At 42.5% G+C, this 15,207-nt stretch overlaps 2 protein-coding genes across 9 annotated transcripts in view; one reads left to right on the top strand and one right to left on the bottom strand.

The window, feature by feature from the left end:
• Positions 1 to 15,207, bottom strand: part of dpp6b (dipeptidyl-peptidase 6b) — a 149,870-nt gene that overhangs the window by 105,124 nt on the left and 29,539 nt on the right. Inside the window, exon 1 of one of the 8 annotated variants that reach the window (XM_082171941.1) lies at positions 9,144 to 9,804. The exons of 6 other annotated variants lie outside the window; for them this stretch is intronic. In XM_082171941.1, coding sequence (XP_082028067.1) covers positions 9,144 to 9,335 — 192 coding nt within the window. In that variant the 5' untranslated portion in view covers positions 9,336 to 9,804. Of the gene's footprint in view, positions 1 to 9,143; positions 9,805 to 15,207 lie in introns of those variants that run through there. One more of the 8 variants, XM_082171945.1, reaches the window with a different exon arrangement.
• On the top strand, positions 11,640 to 13,968 carry LOC309500492 (uncharacterized protein; the record flags this gene model as incomplete). The annotated part of the gene is made up of 3 exons (XM_082172101.1): positions 11,640 to 12,607; positions 12,638 to 13,338; positions 13,948 to 13,968. The coding sequence occupies exons 1-3, from the start codon at positions 12,244 to 12,246 to the stop codon at positions 13,966 to 13,968; spliced, it is 1,086 nt and encodes a 361-aa protein (XP_082028227.1). The 5' UTR covers positions 11,640 to 12,243.

Here is a 15,207-nt window from a genome sequence, read left to right as displayed (position 1 = left end):
GGGAGGAGTTGCAAATATGTCCACATACAGACTTTCCTTAAAAATTACTTTTTCTTCTCATGAGAGTCTTCATGAGAGATCACTGAATCATTCACTCAACTTATTCATTCAAACAGACTGACTTCAGGAATAAAACGCCACCACACAGATTCTGATACTATTTCCATTAGGTGTTTGACAAAATACTGAAACCAAATGATTTTTGAGATGTTTGTTTCCATTGTAGATGTTCTTCTTCCAACATTGCGCCAAAATACTCAATGACAGCTTATGCTACTGAACCTACATCTTCCTCAAAAGCACTAAAAGAATAAATCATTGCTATTAATATTTTTGTCATCATTTACTCACCCTCATTCCAAACCTGTATGGAATGTTGGTTAACAGTTTTGGTGACCATTCACTTTCATCGTATGGACAAAAACACTGAGACATTTCTCAAAATATCTTCTTTTATGTCTTACAGAAGAAAGAAAGTCAAACAGGTTTGAAATGACATGAGAGTAAGAAAATTATGACAATTTTCATTTTTAGGTGAACTATCACTTGAAGCAGAATCAGAATTCTTGTGATTAATTTCCATCAATATTAAATTTACAAAGAAATGTAACACTTTTAGTATTACACGTGTATCTAAGAATAGTTATTAAGAGAACAGGATGTAGTTCAGTCCTCATGGGTCCCCAGCGGTCGCCGTGATTTTGCCAAGTAAGACATGTTCCTGGATCAACATTTTGTTGATCAACATTCCTGTCCAAAAACATAGTCCTAACACTATCCCTACCGCTAAACCTAAACCTAACCCTACCCATTTCTTATCCCTAAAATCAGAGGGAAATGATAGGTGAATAACACTGATGATGAAGCACATATGTAAACCTAAACTTGACAAACTGTAAACTTGTCTTTCAAATCTGATTGGTCGATTGGAATGATGTTCCAGGATCAAGAAAGATGTTGATCCAGGAACATGTTCTACCAGGTGAAATCAGGTTCACCGTCACGAGCAGGTCATCCTACATGGAATCTGAAAAAAAATGGACTAACTTGATAAAGCTTTCAGCTAAGAATAAGACTTTAAACCTCTAAGCTACACTGTAAAAAAAAGTTACTGCCTTACAATTTTAAGTACAATCAACTTGGATGTTTAAGTCCAAAACAATCTCTGTTACTATAATTTCCTATTATCACTGTAAAGCTGCTTTGAAACAATCTATATTGTTAAAAGCGCTATTGAAGGTGACTTGACTTAAGTCATTTCAACCTTAATGACATTAAACTGACTTAATGAGTTGAATCTTGTATAACTTGTATAACCAAAAGGTGAAAATTGCTTAACAAAGTAAAACACATGTTGTCATAACTCATTGATCATATCATTTTTTACAGTGTACTCAGTGTACGGCTCAACTGGGAATCCAGATGTTTGTCTTGCTAACAGGGCTCAAAAGGCCTGATTATCAGGCAACAATCAGACAGATAAAATAACATCTGTCTGCATGAGAAATGGTCATGCTTTTTGGTTCAAGTGTTTTTGCATATTATCATGCAATTATCTAGACCGCAAAGCTGTACACGCTGTAACAGTACTAGATGGTTGGATGTATTTAGTCATTGGGGAGTGTTTGCGCATTCAAACTGAAGTGTACTTCTCACCATGACAGCTGGGGCTTAATATGACAGGCCTGAATCGCTGCTGCCTGCCATCTGTTCGGATGATGCATTTCACGCGGTTACATTTCAAACAGGCAGAGCCAGTATTTTCAATCAACTTCCTCTCCACACTTACTCAAAGTCAATTTCCGACACATGACGAGATTATTATTCAGGCTTAAAGTTTGGTGTTTTTTTTGCTAGCATATTCAGCTGTAGTCTATTTTTAACTTCTATTTATCTCAAAGAAGCCAGACTGTTCATCTCACAAAATCAGTCTAGGCATTTGCGTTGGCTGATCTTTGTGATAGACACTTGAGGAATTCACAGTGATCCACGTGTGATGTGAAGCATAAAGCTAAGAAACAATCATTTTTGATGAGGAAAATCAAACGATTTGTTTTGCCATACCATTGTCTCTTACTTTAAGTATAAAGTGAGACGCATTTCTAAGTCAAGTCTACCTTAATGAGAACATGGGGGGCTAAGAATAACATTTCTCTTCTCAAGCGTTTATATGAGCGAGTCCTCTGGGAGAAAGTTACAATTGTATCAGTGATAGTATGTCTCTCACACTTAGCTGATACAAAAAAATTTTCAACGTTAACAATCTGCTCCACCATTATCACAGCAAGAAACATGAGAAAATACTCAAGTGTGATAATAATGAGCAAGTGACACAGAAACCTAAAGTCACCCAGAGGAAAAATGTATTGCTCAGTTGTTGCTTTTCCTAAGCTAAGGAGACTTAATTGTGAATCTCATATATCTCTCATTTTAATATCAACAGTGTCTCAAATGTTTATTCTCCTTATTCTCTTGCTGCAATCTCTTTCAATACTAGGAATATTTTATAGCGCAGATTTGCTCTTTTTAAGCTCAGGAGACTTAGTTGTGATTCTCAAATATCTCTCATTTTAGTATCAACAGTGTTTGATGTTCAATGTTTCTCCTAAATAAAAATAAAAGTAGGCACAAATGAGACATGAGCAATTTCTGAGAGAAAGGAGTCCAAAATGAGAATGGGCCGTGAGAAACATGGGAGATCTCTTTATTGTCTTGCAGAGGTCGCTCTTTTTTATGCCATTGGGTTTTTTCACCTTTAATGGACAGGACAGGGTGAGAAGGGAACAGGAGCAGGAAAGTACCTTTATCTAGGACTCGAACTCGTGCTGTCTGAGGTGCAGTTGTGTCTCGATGTCGATGTGCTGCCCACAAGGCTATGGCTCTGACAGAGGTTTCTCTAAGCTCAGGATATTAAGTGGTGATTCTATTATATGTCTCATTTAGGTATTAGTTTTGTCTTCAGATGTCTTCAATTTTATTTTAAGAGAAACATGTACTTCATGGTTGTCACAAAAAAGTCTCTTTTCACATCTTAAATGATTCTGCTAGATATAAATGAGGTTGCATTAACATCAAATGGAGATTTTAGCTTGAGTCTCCTGCTTCTCACACTTGTCTCCTGAGACAAAACATTCTAAAACTCTCACAGTGGTCTCCTTTAAAGTTTTAGAAAAGATCTCAACAACATCACACATTGTGCTCAGATTTTTCTCCTAAACTAAAGACTCCAAGGGTTTCACATTTTTCTCCTGTAAAGATTCAGAAGAGATCTCATCAACATCACACACTGTGCTCATATTTTTCTCTTCAGCTAGAGTCCGAATGCATTGATATGATGTCCTACCTGCCTGTCAACGTACGTATGTTCATACCTCCGCACACCTACTCGAGAGGCATCACACGTCATCAGCGCGTTTCATGCAATGCAGTTAGACAGACGTCAGTCACCGAGCACCGCAACCGAAACAGCAGCCGCCTTTTACAGTTCCTCCTGAACCAAAACAACCAGCTTATGCTGCGTTCACGCCATAACTACTGTAATTTGGAAGAGATGGAAACCAGTGACGTTATACTCGGAGCGGTTCGTGACTCGAATTTATGCGTTTCAATGGCAACACTATCAACGCTGAAATGAATCTGCAGCGGTCAGGTGGTACAGGTCAGCGCTCTTTAAGATGTTTATGTTCATTATTATTGTAATGTTATGTGCATTGAAACATGATGTAGTTTAACGCCGTCTCTTGTGATGCTTTTGTTTGCTCCCTAATGTACGTGTTCATGTGTTTTGAAGGAGGCGTGGCTTTGGAGACGCTCTGAAAGGAGGGTGGGATCTTATGCTTTCAAAGCTAGCTTGCTATTGCTAGCCTCTCCAAAAATGGCCAACCCTACCTTTAATGATACGGCACATTGATTTAAGAAATGTTGCTTGTCAATCTGTGAAAATCAGTAGGTCAGATTTGGCTGTTTTACTGCTTCTAGATTCCAGGTAGTGTGTTTCCCTTCACCGTTTGACGTTTTAATTTTGTTGTTGTGAATATTTTTAAGATAATACAAAGCTCATGAACATTTAATAGGTTAGGCATTAAAGTTTAACTATATTGCTGTATACAAAGCATACAATGGAAACAGCAATTGTCTTTTTTTCCATATGTGTCTCTGAATTAAACGTCTTCCCAAACTAGAAAAAAGATGTAGGATGGGACTTGATTTTGTGACAAAATAATAAACACTGCAATTGTCCATAAAGAATAAGAATTGTCCATTTTGATTGTGACTTCAAAGTGTAAAAATATACCATCAACTTCAATTTCCCACTGTACCTTAAACCTGTGACTGCAGTTTGTATTCTTTGAATTCACATCAAGAGGTCAATCTGTGACTTATAGATCCTCTATTGAATGTACATCTTTTGATATGAATTTGTCAGACTTTGCACACAGTGAAATAAAAAACTTCTTTGCATAAGCTTGTGTTTCCAGTATCCCACAATCACATTGTTAGAAATAAATGTCAATTTATGACTGGTTTATGAAACACTATAGTTTTTCTTCACAATACCATATCTGACAATTGTAAAATACACACACCTCCTGTGTAGTGAAATAACACATTTTGAAACGGTTGGATGACCTGAGTATGCTCCGGAGAGATGTGATGTAACCACCAGATTAGATGTAGATTAATTTCTTGGAATGGATCTAAGCACGGAGATAAGCGCATCCAGCCAGACAGTTTTTTTTTTATTCAGTAAAGCTTAGAAAAGCCTTTTTGGAGAAGATCAATTTTATTATACAAAAATATTGTTATTGTAATTATATTTTTCATTATCAGTATGGCTGCTTGACAAATTGTTTACTCCATGTAAAGCATCAAGAATAGGCCATGTAATTCTGTGTGATACTCATTTACATGCCATTAGTGTTCTAATGCTATATGTGCATTATTCATAATAGAGAAGTAAGCCTACAATCGAATGTGACATTTCAACACAGACACTATAATTTTCACTGGTGTGTGGAGAGGTAATTAAAAAGATTGCGTTGATTGACCTTCTCAAATGTCCGTAGTCATGTGGCTTAGTTAGTACACTAGTGAAACGTACAGAAACCAGCAGTTCTCATTGGGTCCTCAGGCTCACATGACGAGACTTCAACCGAAACATGCAAGTCACGATTTGTAATTCTCAAACTCCTGTCTTCAGGCAGCCTGCTTGATCTTATCCAGTCTGTCACACATTGTGGACTGTGACGCAAGGCAAAGCCAGGTTCTTTGACTGCCCCCTGCCTGCTTGAGTATACTGAGAAAGTCAATATGCTTCTCTTCATGAAAGGAAACATATCCACAGGCCTCTGTCCTTTTGAATGTCACTCTATTCTGGGCCAGCCACCTATGGATGATTAATTAAGGTCACTGTACTGGCTCACAGCCCTGCCAAACAGAGCAAGGGATTACAAGATGAAAAACCTGGTTTGATACTTTATACACTGACAGTCTGTAGATCAAGAAGTCAATGGATAGTCTAACCATCTAATGAATTAACCATCACTGCATATTGACTGACCATTGAGAAAGAGAACAGAATCATTTTAATAATGTATATTTCAGAGCAAGTGTTAATGCTTTATTGGGAAATCAGCTTACGATTGACTAACTTATCTTTGCAATAGGTCTTTGCAAGCCAGGACAGGAGAAATAATTAAAGCATTGAAAATAACACAGTTCACGCCGAAATTTCGAAGTTTGATTACTTGAGCACGTTTTACATGAAAATACTATTTTAAAATTTCATGTTTAGTTTACAGTTTTTCTGAATTGCTAAAACACATGTCTCGTTACCATCACCCACTTTCTCAAAACCTGAAACACAAAACCAAATATTCAAACTACATTCAGAGAAGCTCTGACTCTTCTGGCAAAATCAAACAATTGCCTTAAACCTATTTTATCTGTGCTTTCAGATACACACAGCAAGTCAAAATATAAAGTCAATATTTCAAACACTACAGATCTTTCATTAGACACTACATAAAAAATGGAGAACACAGATTCAAAAGCATGCAGTTACAGAAAAAAAAGTATATTTTGCAACTACGTAAAAAAGTTTAGTAATCACAACTCACAGTAGTAAGGTGAATAAATTGTATACTGTATGCGCTGCAAGTATAGTATTGTACTGAATAGGCTTATTGTATAGTAGGCCTATTGAATGTCTGTATATTCAGCACTTGCATACTGTGAAAATACAGTAACTGCAAAGCCAAAAAGTAAAAAAAACTCTAAATAAAAAGCATGTTACTGTAAACTCAAAAGAGTTGTGCAACTGCAAAGTCAGTGAGAGATTCATTCTCCCTCAGCATCATGTCTTCATGCTGGGTCAAGCCTGAGGACTTTGTCCACGTCACAGACAATGTCGTCTCTTGCCAGGCAAAGGGAAAACCCCTCTGGTGTGCCGGATCCAGCCTTGACAACACTGTCCACAGCTTGCTTTTTCTCGTCCTCGTCCTCATCGTTCACCACCTATTACACACACTCTTCCTCCTCTCCCTCTTATATTGTTTCCATCCATTGTTGGTATCAACATTCAGTGCAACATTTTGAGTCAATTTTGGCACTCTGAACTGACTTGTATTTTGTACAGTTAGTCTGATCACATCATTAGATGAGTGAGAATGTGTTTAGATTTTTGCAAAAAGAGTGCATGAGATTTGCAAACAGTGTCTTAACTACCTGAACTTGTTTCATGTTTTACAGAAAGAGAGATTTATTCGACAAATTGGTTTCGGCTATTGAGAATTTGTTTCAGAGAATTGGATTAAGTGTGAAGATGAAGCTAATGAAAATAGCTTGAGGGGAAGTTATGTTGTGAAGGGCACAAGTGCTCATTGTTTCTTGTCTTTATTATGAATTAGATTATAAAAGCAGTAAAGAGCTGTGATTTTACAAATATTGGTGTGTGCAAACGTAATGAGCTCACCAGATGTTCCAATCACTTCCATGGCCACAGTTGTATAAAATCAAGCACCTAGGCATGAAGACTGCTTCTACAAACATTTGTGAAAGAATGGGTCGCTCTCAGGAGCTCAATGAATTCAAGCGTGGTACCGTGATAGGTTGCCACCTGTGCAATAAGTTTCACCTGTGCACCGTGAAATTCCCTCACTACTAAATATTCCACGGCCAACTGTTAATGATATTATAAAAATGTGGAAGCAATTGGGAACATCAGCAACATCACGCTTCTCTGTCTGGCAATCCGATGGACAAGTCTGGGTTTGGCGGTTGCCAGGAGAACGATACTTGCCTGACTGTATTGTGCCAAGTGTAAAGTTTGGTGGAGGGGGGATTATGGTGTAGGGTTGTTTTTCAGGCCTCAGGCTTGGCCCCTTAGTTCCAGTAAAAGGAACTCTTAATGCTTCAGCATACCAAAACATTTTGGACAATTTCATGCTCCCAACTTAGTGGGAACAGTTTGGGGATAGTCCCTTCCTGTTCCAACATGACTGCGCACCAGTGCACACAGTGTGGAGGAACTTGACTGGCCTGCACAGAGTCCTGACCTCAACCCGATAGAACACCTTTTGGATGAATTAGAGCAGAAGCGGAGACTGCGAGCCAGACCTTCTCGTCCAACATCAGTGCCTGACCTCACAAATGCGCTTCTAGAAGAATAGTAAAATATTCCCATAAACACACTCCTAAACCTTGTGGAAAGCCTTCCCAGAAGAGTTGAAGCTGTTATAGCTGCAAAGTGTGGGCTTTGGGCCAACTCCACATTAAACCCTACGGATTAAGAATGGGATGTCTTTAAAGTTCAAGTGCATGTAAAGGCAGACGTCCCAAAACTTTTGGCAATAATAGTTTATATCTGTGAATTGTTCCTATGCGTTCCAATGCCAGACTGACATTTCATATATATTCAAATGGTATTTATTCAAATTATATTCAATCTTTAATTGACATTGGACCAAACTTTTGTTTCACACAACTTTATCAAAACCCATTATTAGTTACAAAACACAACAGGTAACACAATCAAGGGGAATTGATTGAGACAGACCACTGCCTGCTAATTGTCACTGCCTTGTTCATTAATTATTCCACAGAATCCAATTGCCCTGACAGACTGTCACCGGACGAAGCGTGACTTAAGAGTATCCACAGTCCTTTTGCCCCAAAAGTATGATCAAAAGCTTGTTTGTGAGGTGAAAGCTCTCAGAACTATTTAATGTAACATACCAAAACAAACGTGTGACCAATAAAAATTGCAATTGGGTAATGTAAAACATTAGTCTTAGTTCTATAGTTTAAAGCAAAATCGTTATCAAATAACCAGTGGTCTAGATTATTTTACAGTAAGTACCTTTGAGAGTCACAACCTTCTGCAGCTCTAGTAGGCCTTGACCCTGCAAAGCTTGAACGATTTGTCTAGACAGTTTCAATGAAGAAAAGTGAATACATCATCCATTAGCCGAGTATGCTATTCCCTACAGACACAATGAAATAATGCGCTATGGTCTGTAAGACTGAAATAAACCAGCAATGGATATGCAAAGTCTACTACTGAAATATACTGATGTGACAGCATTATGAGGAACAAGGCTTGACAAATTCATTCCGGTGTTCTTTTTTCTTTTTTTGATAGCACAGGTTGCAAGGCTGTTATTTGCGACGCTTTATCGGCTCTGACGTCATTCTTGTCATCGAAGGTCAAAGCAGTGAATATTGAAAATAACATGTGGCAGACGCATCGTAATCCAACTCTTTGGATTACGTGTTGTGCGTTCAGCTAAAAGCACCCAGCTGGTCACTATTTGTTTAGGCTTCTTTTAGAGAAATAAACCACCTCAGGAAACGTAACAGTTGTGTTATAGTTTTAAACCTTCTTGGGCCACATCTGGTCGAAAACAGACGTTCAGTGCACTACACGACCAACTCTGACTTTCACATCGCACGTGAATCCAACAAGAATAATCCTTAGCCTAAGACATGCAAAAACAACTTTAACTTCTGCTTCATTTCTTGTGACATATGGAAAACAATCTATAGCCTATGCGTGCCCTATAAAAAACACAAAAGTTCAAAATATCGTCCCCAATGCAAAACAGAGTCATCGCGTAAAAAGGGAATAAAAGCGCGATTCTTACGTCTTCATCCTCGCAGGCGTTTCTCTTGCGAAACTGGACCGGAGGTCGGGATGAGGGGTGATGAGGACTCTTCCCAGCCTTATTATCCTCCTCAGGAACCTGTCCACCCAGGAGACGACTGGCTTCAGGTGGATGGGGAAAAGAATTGTTGGTATTAATCTTCCCCGTGAATCTCTGGTAAAGCGAAGCCATGAGTCCGGTAAAATCACTAAAGCATCTCAAAGCGCGAGATCTCTCATCAGCTGCTCTCCTTAGATGTGTTTTATTTTAATGTCCCTCTTCCGCAGAAGGTACCCACTTTTCTTCTCGAATAGCCCAGAGCCTGATGTCCTCTGAAGAAAGGCAGTAAGACGAAGCCTTTAATTGAAATTAATCTCGAATGGAGTAATTTCTCTGTTTTATGGCTTTGGCTGGAGCCCGGGCGGTACTACAGAAAGTCTGCTCTGCATTCAAAGCACGTTGTTTCCTCTATAGCCAGTCTACAGAAAAGCGACAGCAGCCTATATTAAACTGTACTGAGTCAACGGATTTAACAAACAGAGCTTACAAAATCTCACTGCATTTCAGAGGATGAGGCGAGCGATGGAAAGACAGCAGTGAGAGCTTTACGCAGAGCTCTGTCTGTGTGTGTGTGTGTGTGTGTGTGTGTGTGTGTGTGTGTGTGTGTGTGTGTGTGTGTGTGGATGAGACGCGTTCTGCATGAGAAGTGACTACTGACAGGATATTTATCTGAAGAACATATACACCACGCACAACTCTCAAATCTCACATTCACTTAGATTTACGATGACCGAAATTGTAGACTTTGTATCACCCATTCTATCAATGGACGATTACAACAGTTCAATATTCAGCAATAACCTATCTATTATACTTCTAAACAATGCTGGAAAGGTCATATACGCAGTGCTGGAGTGCCACACCGTGGTAAAATGAAATACAACAACTCGGGTTGCGTTAAACGACACACATTAGTTCATTCATGCTTTCCATTACACCGCTCAAATACATTTTCATTTGAAAATGAAATCGATTGGAACTTAACACGTCATGCGTTCAGCACTTGGACAGCTACAGCACACGAACATCAACATAACCGTTAATTCGAGGCTTTTCCCCCCGCGAAGTGTGCAGGATATCACCTTAACTTTTGTTCTTGTAGTCCTAGTCTTACAGAGACGAATTAGACTGCATTTTATAAAATAATAAAAAAATATATATATTTTGTCTAACAGTTCAGAGGTCCTTTAAAATGTTTAATGGAAGTATTCAGTATTTTGGATTTTGAATATCAGTTTTGAATATAAATGTTTGTGTCATTCTTGTTACAGTATAGGCCTACTGTACTTCATGCGTGCAGTAACTAAAATTAATATGGCTGTATTGTAATATGACTGTTGGGATGTAGCTATTTCTATAAAAGGGTACAATGGACAGTCATAAATATGCTGTGGATGAAAACAAAGAGCTTAAGTTAGCCACTGCTCAGTGTGGCAGTTAGCTTACATCAAGGTGTCAAGTGATTTTTATATTTTTAACTAACATTTGAAATGTTCATAATATCAATGACTGTAACTGTATCTAATGGGATGGATTTAAAAAAAAAAATAAGTCTAACAAACCAAACAAATACCACAAACACTGCAGAGTTCATAAAATTAATTGATAATATTTGGTGTCATTAGGCATTTTGTTAGTTAATGAGGTATTATATATATTAAGAATACAATTATGTTAACTTGAGGTCATAAATTAAACAAAAACAATATTCCCAAGAAAATATTTTTAGTTTGAAACACCAGGGAAACGGAAACATGGCCATACTGCTCAAAACAATATAGTGAATCCAACAATGTTTAAATCCAGAGAAATCCACAATTTTAACTAGTGTCATTGCGTCACCTGTTAATGACGTCATATCCGCGTTACCCTCAATTTCCATTTTTACTTAAAAACCATGGAAACCAGAGCCCAGGTCCATGCCCACAGAGTACAACCATGTACAACCAACTGGTGCCTCCCCAAGGGCCCATCACTGAATGGAGCGTGAAAGCCGCAATGGCAGCCACGTACACCTTAAGGCGTGGACGGGGTAGGACCAGCAGAGAAGCGAACCTGGAGGAACTCCAGCACTGAAGCCACTGGGTCCACACCACGCTCCCTTCACCAAACGGGGAAAACATTCTGTTTTATGCCGTATAGTCTCCTTGTGGATGGAGCCCTAGAGCTGAGTAAAGTCTCGTCCACTCCGGCTGAAAGACTTGATCCCCCTGAGGGGCCAGACCCACAGTTTCCACAGACCCGGCCAGGGGTGATATATCGTACCCCCGGCCTGGGAAAGCAGATCCCTCCAGAGGGGAATTTCCCACGGAGGGCTTGCCAGGAGTGATATGAGAACCATACCTGGGCCGGCCAAAACGGGGCTACCAAGAGCACACTGACCCCGTCCCGACTGACCCTCTCTATAACTCCCGGAAAGCAGAGCGATCGTGTCACAGTGTTGGGTTTGTCATGTGTCTTGTCTGGTTTGTTGTGAGCACATGGCTTGTCTTGTATTCCTTGTGCCATGTGCTCTCCTGTCAATTGTCTAGCCCATCCCATCTTGTTACCTGATTATTTAATTATTTGCCCCACCTGCTTTCCCCGTTATCCTCTTGTTTGCTTCCCTATTTAGTCTCCCTGTGTTTGCAGTCCTGTGCTGGTTCGTTATTTATGTTTCCCTTGTGTTCTGGTCCTGACTTTTGCCTGTCTTGTTTTTCCCCCTTGAGGAGGTTTTTGTTTGTAGTTTTGTTTTGTTTAATAAAGATCCTTCCTGCACTTGAATCCTTTCTCACTAATTCAATGAGTCGTGACAGAACGAACCAGCCAAGATGAGGATTCAGCAGAAGGACTCCCACCAACCACCGATCACCCCTGTTTCCTGCCCTCACTATGAGCGCATCATGAGGTTCAGTAATTTGGCCTCTCTCCGGCAACAGGGGACCAGGATGAAGGAGTTTGCCCTGAAATTCAGCGCGGCAGCGGAAGGACTCGGTCTTGGGGATGCAGCACTTAAAGACTTATTTAATTATGCCTTGATGAGCCCAGAAGTTACTGGACGATGATAGGTCTGGAACGTCTGACTTTTGAGAAATTCTTAAATTACGTAGAGCGTCAAGGGAATCCACCAGCTGGGGAAGTTGCAGATCCCCCAGAGGTAGCCGTGGAATCTGCGATGGAGACGGTTACTCCCACACCACGCTCCCCAAAACACAAGAGGAGGAGAAAGGCTCCCTCCGTAACTGTTCCGGTGGTCCCAGTTCCGGTGGACCCAGTTCCGGTGGTCCCGAGTCCGGTGGTTCCAATTCCGGTGGTTCCGAGTCCGGTGGTCCCAGTTCCGGTGGTCCCGAGTCCGGTGGTCCCGAGTCCGGTGGTCCCAGTTCCGGTGGTCCCGAGTCCGGTGGACGCAGTTCCGGTGGATACAGGTCCGGTGGTCCCGAGTCCGGTGGTCTCAGTTCCGGTGGTCCCGTGTCCGGTGCTCCCAGTTCCGGTCGTCCGGAGACGGAGGAGGAAGAGAAAGGCCCCCTCAATGACCTGTCCGGTGGCTCTTAACCCGGAGGCCATCCCGGAGGTGACTGCCATCCCTGACGCGTCGCCCTGGTACCCTGCCCTGCCGGTCTCGCCCGAGCTGCTCGCTCTGCCAGCCCCGCCCAAGCTGCTCGCCCTACCAGCCCCACCCGAGCTGCTCGCCCTGCCAGCCTCGCCCGAGCTGCTCGCTCTGCCAGCCCCGCCCAAGCTGCTCGCCCTGCCGGCGCCACCCCAGCGACCTGGCACGTCTGCCGATCCAGAGCCTGTGTCTTCGGACAGGATGGCCTCCGCCGAGCCTGTTCACGTCACGCCAGCCGAGCCTGGGTCATCGGACAAGAGGGCCGCCGCCGAGCCTGTTCACGTCACGCCTGCCGAGCCTGTGTCTTCGGACAAGATGGCCGCCGCCGAGCCTGTTCACGTCACGCCTGCCGAGCTTGTGTCTTCGGACAGGATGGCCACCGCAGAGCCTGTTCACGTCACGTCTGCCGAGCCTGTGCTTTTGGAGAGGATGACCGACGCCGAACCTGTGGCTCCTGAGCCGGTGGTGTCTGTTCCTGAGCCGGTGCCTGTTCCTGAGCCGGTGATGTCTGTTCCAGTTTCTGAGCCGGTGCCGTCTGTTCCTGAGCCGGTGCCGTCTGTTCCAGTTCCTGAGCCGGTGCCGTCTGTTCCAGTTCCTGAGCCGGTGGCGTCTGTTCCAGTTCCTGAGCCGGTGGCGTCTGTTCCAGTTCCTGAGCCGGTGGTGTCGGTTCCAGTTCCTGAGCCGGTGGTGTCGGTTCCAGTTGCTGAGCCGGTGGTATCTGTTCCTGAGCCGGTGGTGTCTGTTCCTGAGCCGGTGCCTGTTCCTTGGCCGCCCGAGGGGTCGTCTCCGCCGTGGCCGCCTGAGGGGTCGTCTCCGCCATGGCCGTCCGACGGGTCGTCTCAGCCCTGGCTGCCTTCACGATCTTCTCCGCCCTGGCCGCCCGAGGGAGAGTCTCCGCCGTGGCCACCTGAAGGGTCGTTTCCGCCCTGGCCGCCAGATGGACTGTCTGCTCTGCCCTGGCCGCCCGAGGGGAAGTCTCCGCCCTGGCCGCCCGAAGGGAAGTCTGTCTGTCATCTCCGCCCTGGCCATCAGTTAAGCCATCACCCCCTGTCCATGTTCCCTTCCATGGACCTGGCCCCCATTCCTTCCCCTGATCCCTTACTGTTCTACCTCACACCCTGGACTCTTGTTTTGTGTTGTGGTCTTGTTGTCTTGTAGCGTCTGGTAGCCGCTCCGTAGAGGGGGGGTTATGTCACAGTGTTGGGTTTGTCATGTGTCTTGTCTGGTTTGTTGTGAGCACATGGCTTGTCTTGTATTCCTTGTGCCATGTGCTCTCCTGTCAATTGTCTAGCCCATCCCATCTTGTTACCTGATTATTTAATTATTTGCCCCACCTGCTTTCCCCGTTATCCTCTTGTTTGCTTCCCTATTTAGTCTCCCTGTGTTTGCAGTCCTGTGCTGGTTCGTTATTTATGTTTCCCTTGTGTTCTGGTCCTGACTTTTGCCTGTCTTGTTTTTCCCCCTTGAGGAGGTTTTTGTTTGTAGTTTTGTTTTGTTTAATAAAGATCCTTCCTGCACTTGAATCCTCTCTCACTAATTCAATGAGTCGTGACAGATCGGGGGAAATGCTCCCATAGGAGCTGGATGCTTGAGGCAGAACCACAGCGGACAATGGGAGGTCTCTAGAAATGTGAATAGATCCATCTCCGCTGGGCCAAACCTCTCCCATATGGACTCCACATCTCAGTGAGGAGTCTCCATTTCCCCGGGCCTCTGCTCTGTTCAGGGGAACAGGACATCTGCCCCAAAATCCTGGTCCCAAAATCGTTTTCGCCCTTTTTGCAGACTGGTGCACCAGATCCTCCACGTTGGGATCGGGAGCTCCATCTGCGATCCCCGTGACCTGAGACACTGCGGGGAGCAAGAGCCTGGTAAATGAGTGACAAACAACACCAAATAGACAGACAGTTTACACAGAGCTCTTGCTGAAGAGCAGAAGCTACTCTCTTTGTGTGTCGGCATCCTTTTATAACTTCCGCATTCCACCAGCGCGTGCTAATCATTGCTATATAGCTTAACACGGTTAGTCTTATTGTTTGAATGAATCTCTTGTTTTCTTGATTTACCGCGAGTAACATGTTTGTACCATGCCTATGATGCCTTAAAGACAACACTATTTTGTCAAGTGGCTAACATGGTCATAATCAGGAGCTTTATTTGAAGTAACCCTAATACAGTATTTTCTCTGCCATACAATATATTAAAAAATTATTTGCATGCCATTTAGCAACACAAGACATCCAGCCTTTATTAATATGAAATGCTTATATCGATCTAGCTTACTGCATGTGCAATAAGTGTCTCATACCAGACACTAAGCTAATGCATAGAGTAAAATCATGCCATAACTTTCAACACACTCAAATGTATTTTTAGTATGATTGTATTAAGTAAAACAGCACTGCATTGCCTTACAAT

Source organism: Leuciscus leuciscus (assembly GCF_965113295.1).
Source record: "Leuciscus leuciscus genome assembly, chromosome: 6".
Taxonomy (NCBI): domain Eukaryota; kingdom Metazoa; phylum Chordata; class Actinopteri; order Cypriniformes; family Leuciscidae; genus Leuciscus; species Leuciscus leuciscus.
The sequence above is the reverse complement of the archived record's forward strand: the minus strand, read 5'-3'. Positions and strand labels throughout refer to the sequence as shown.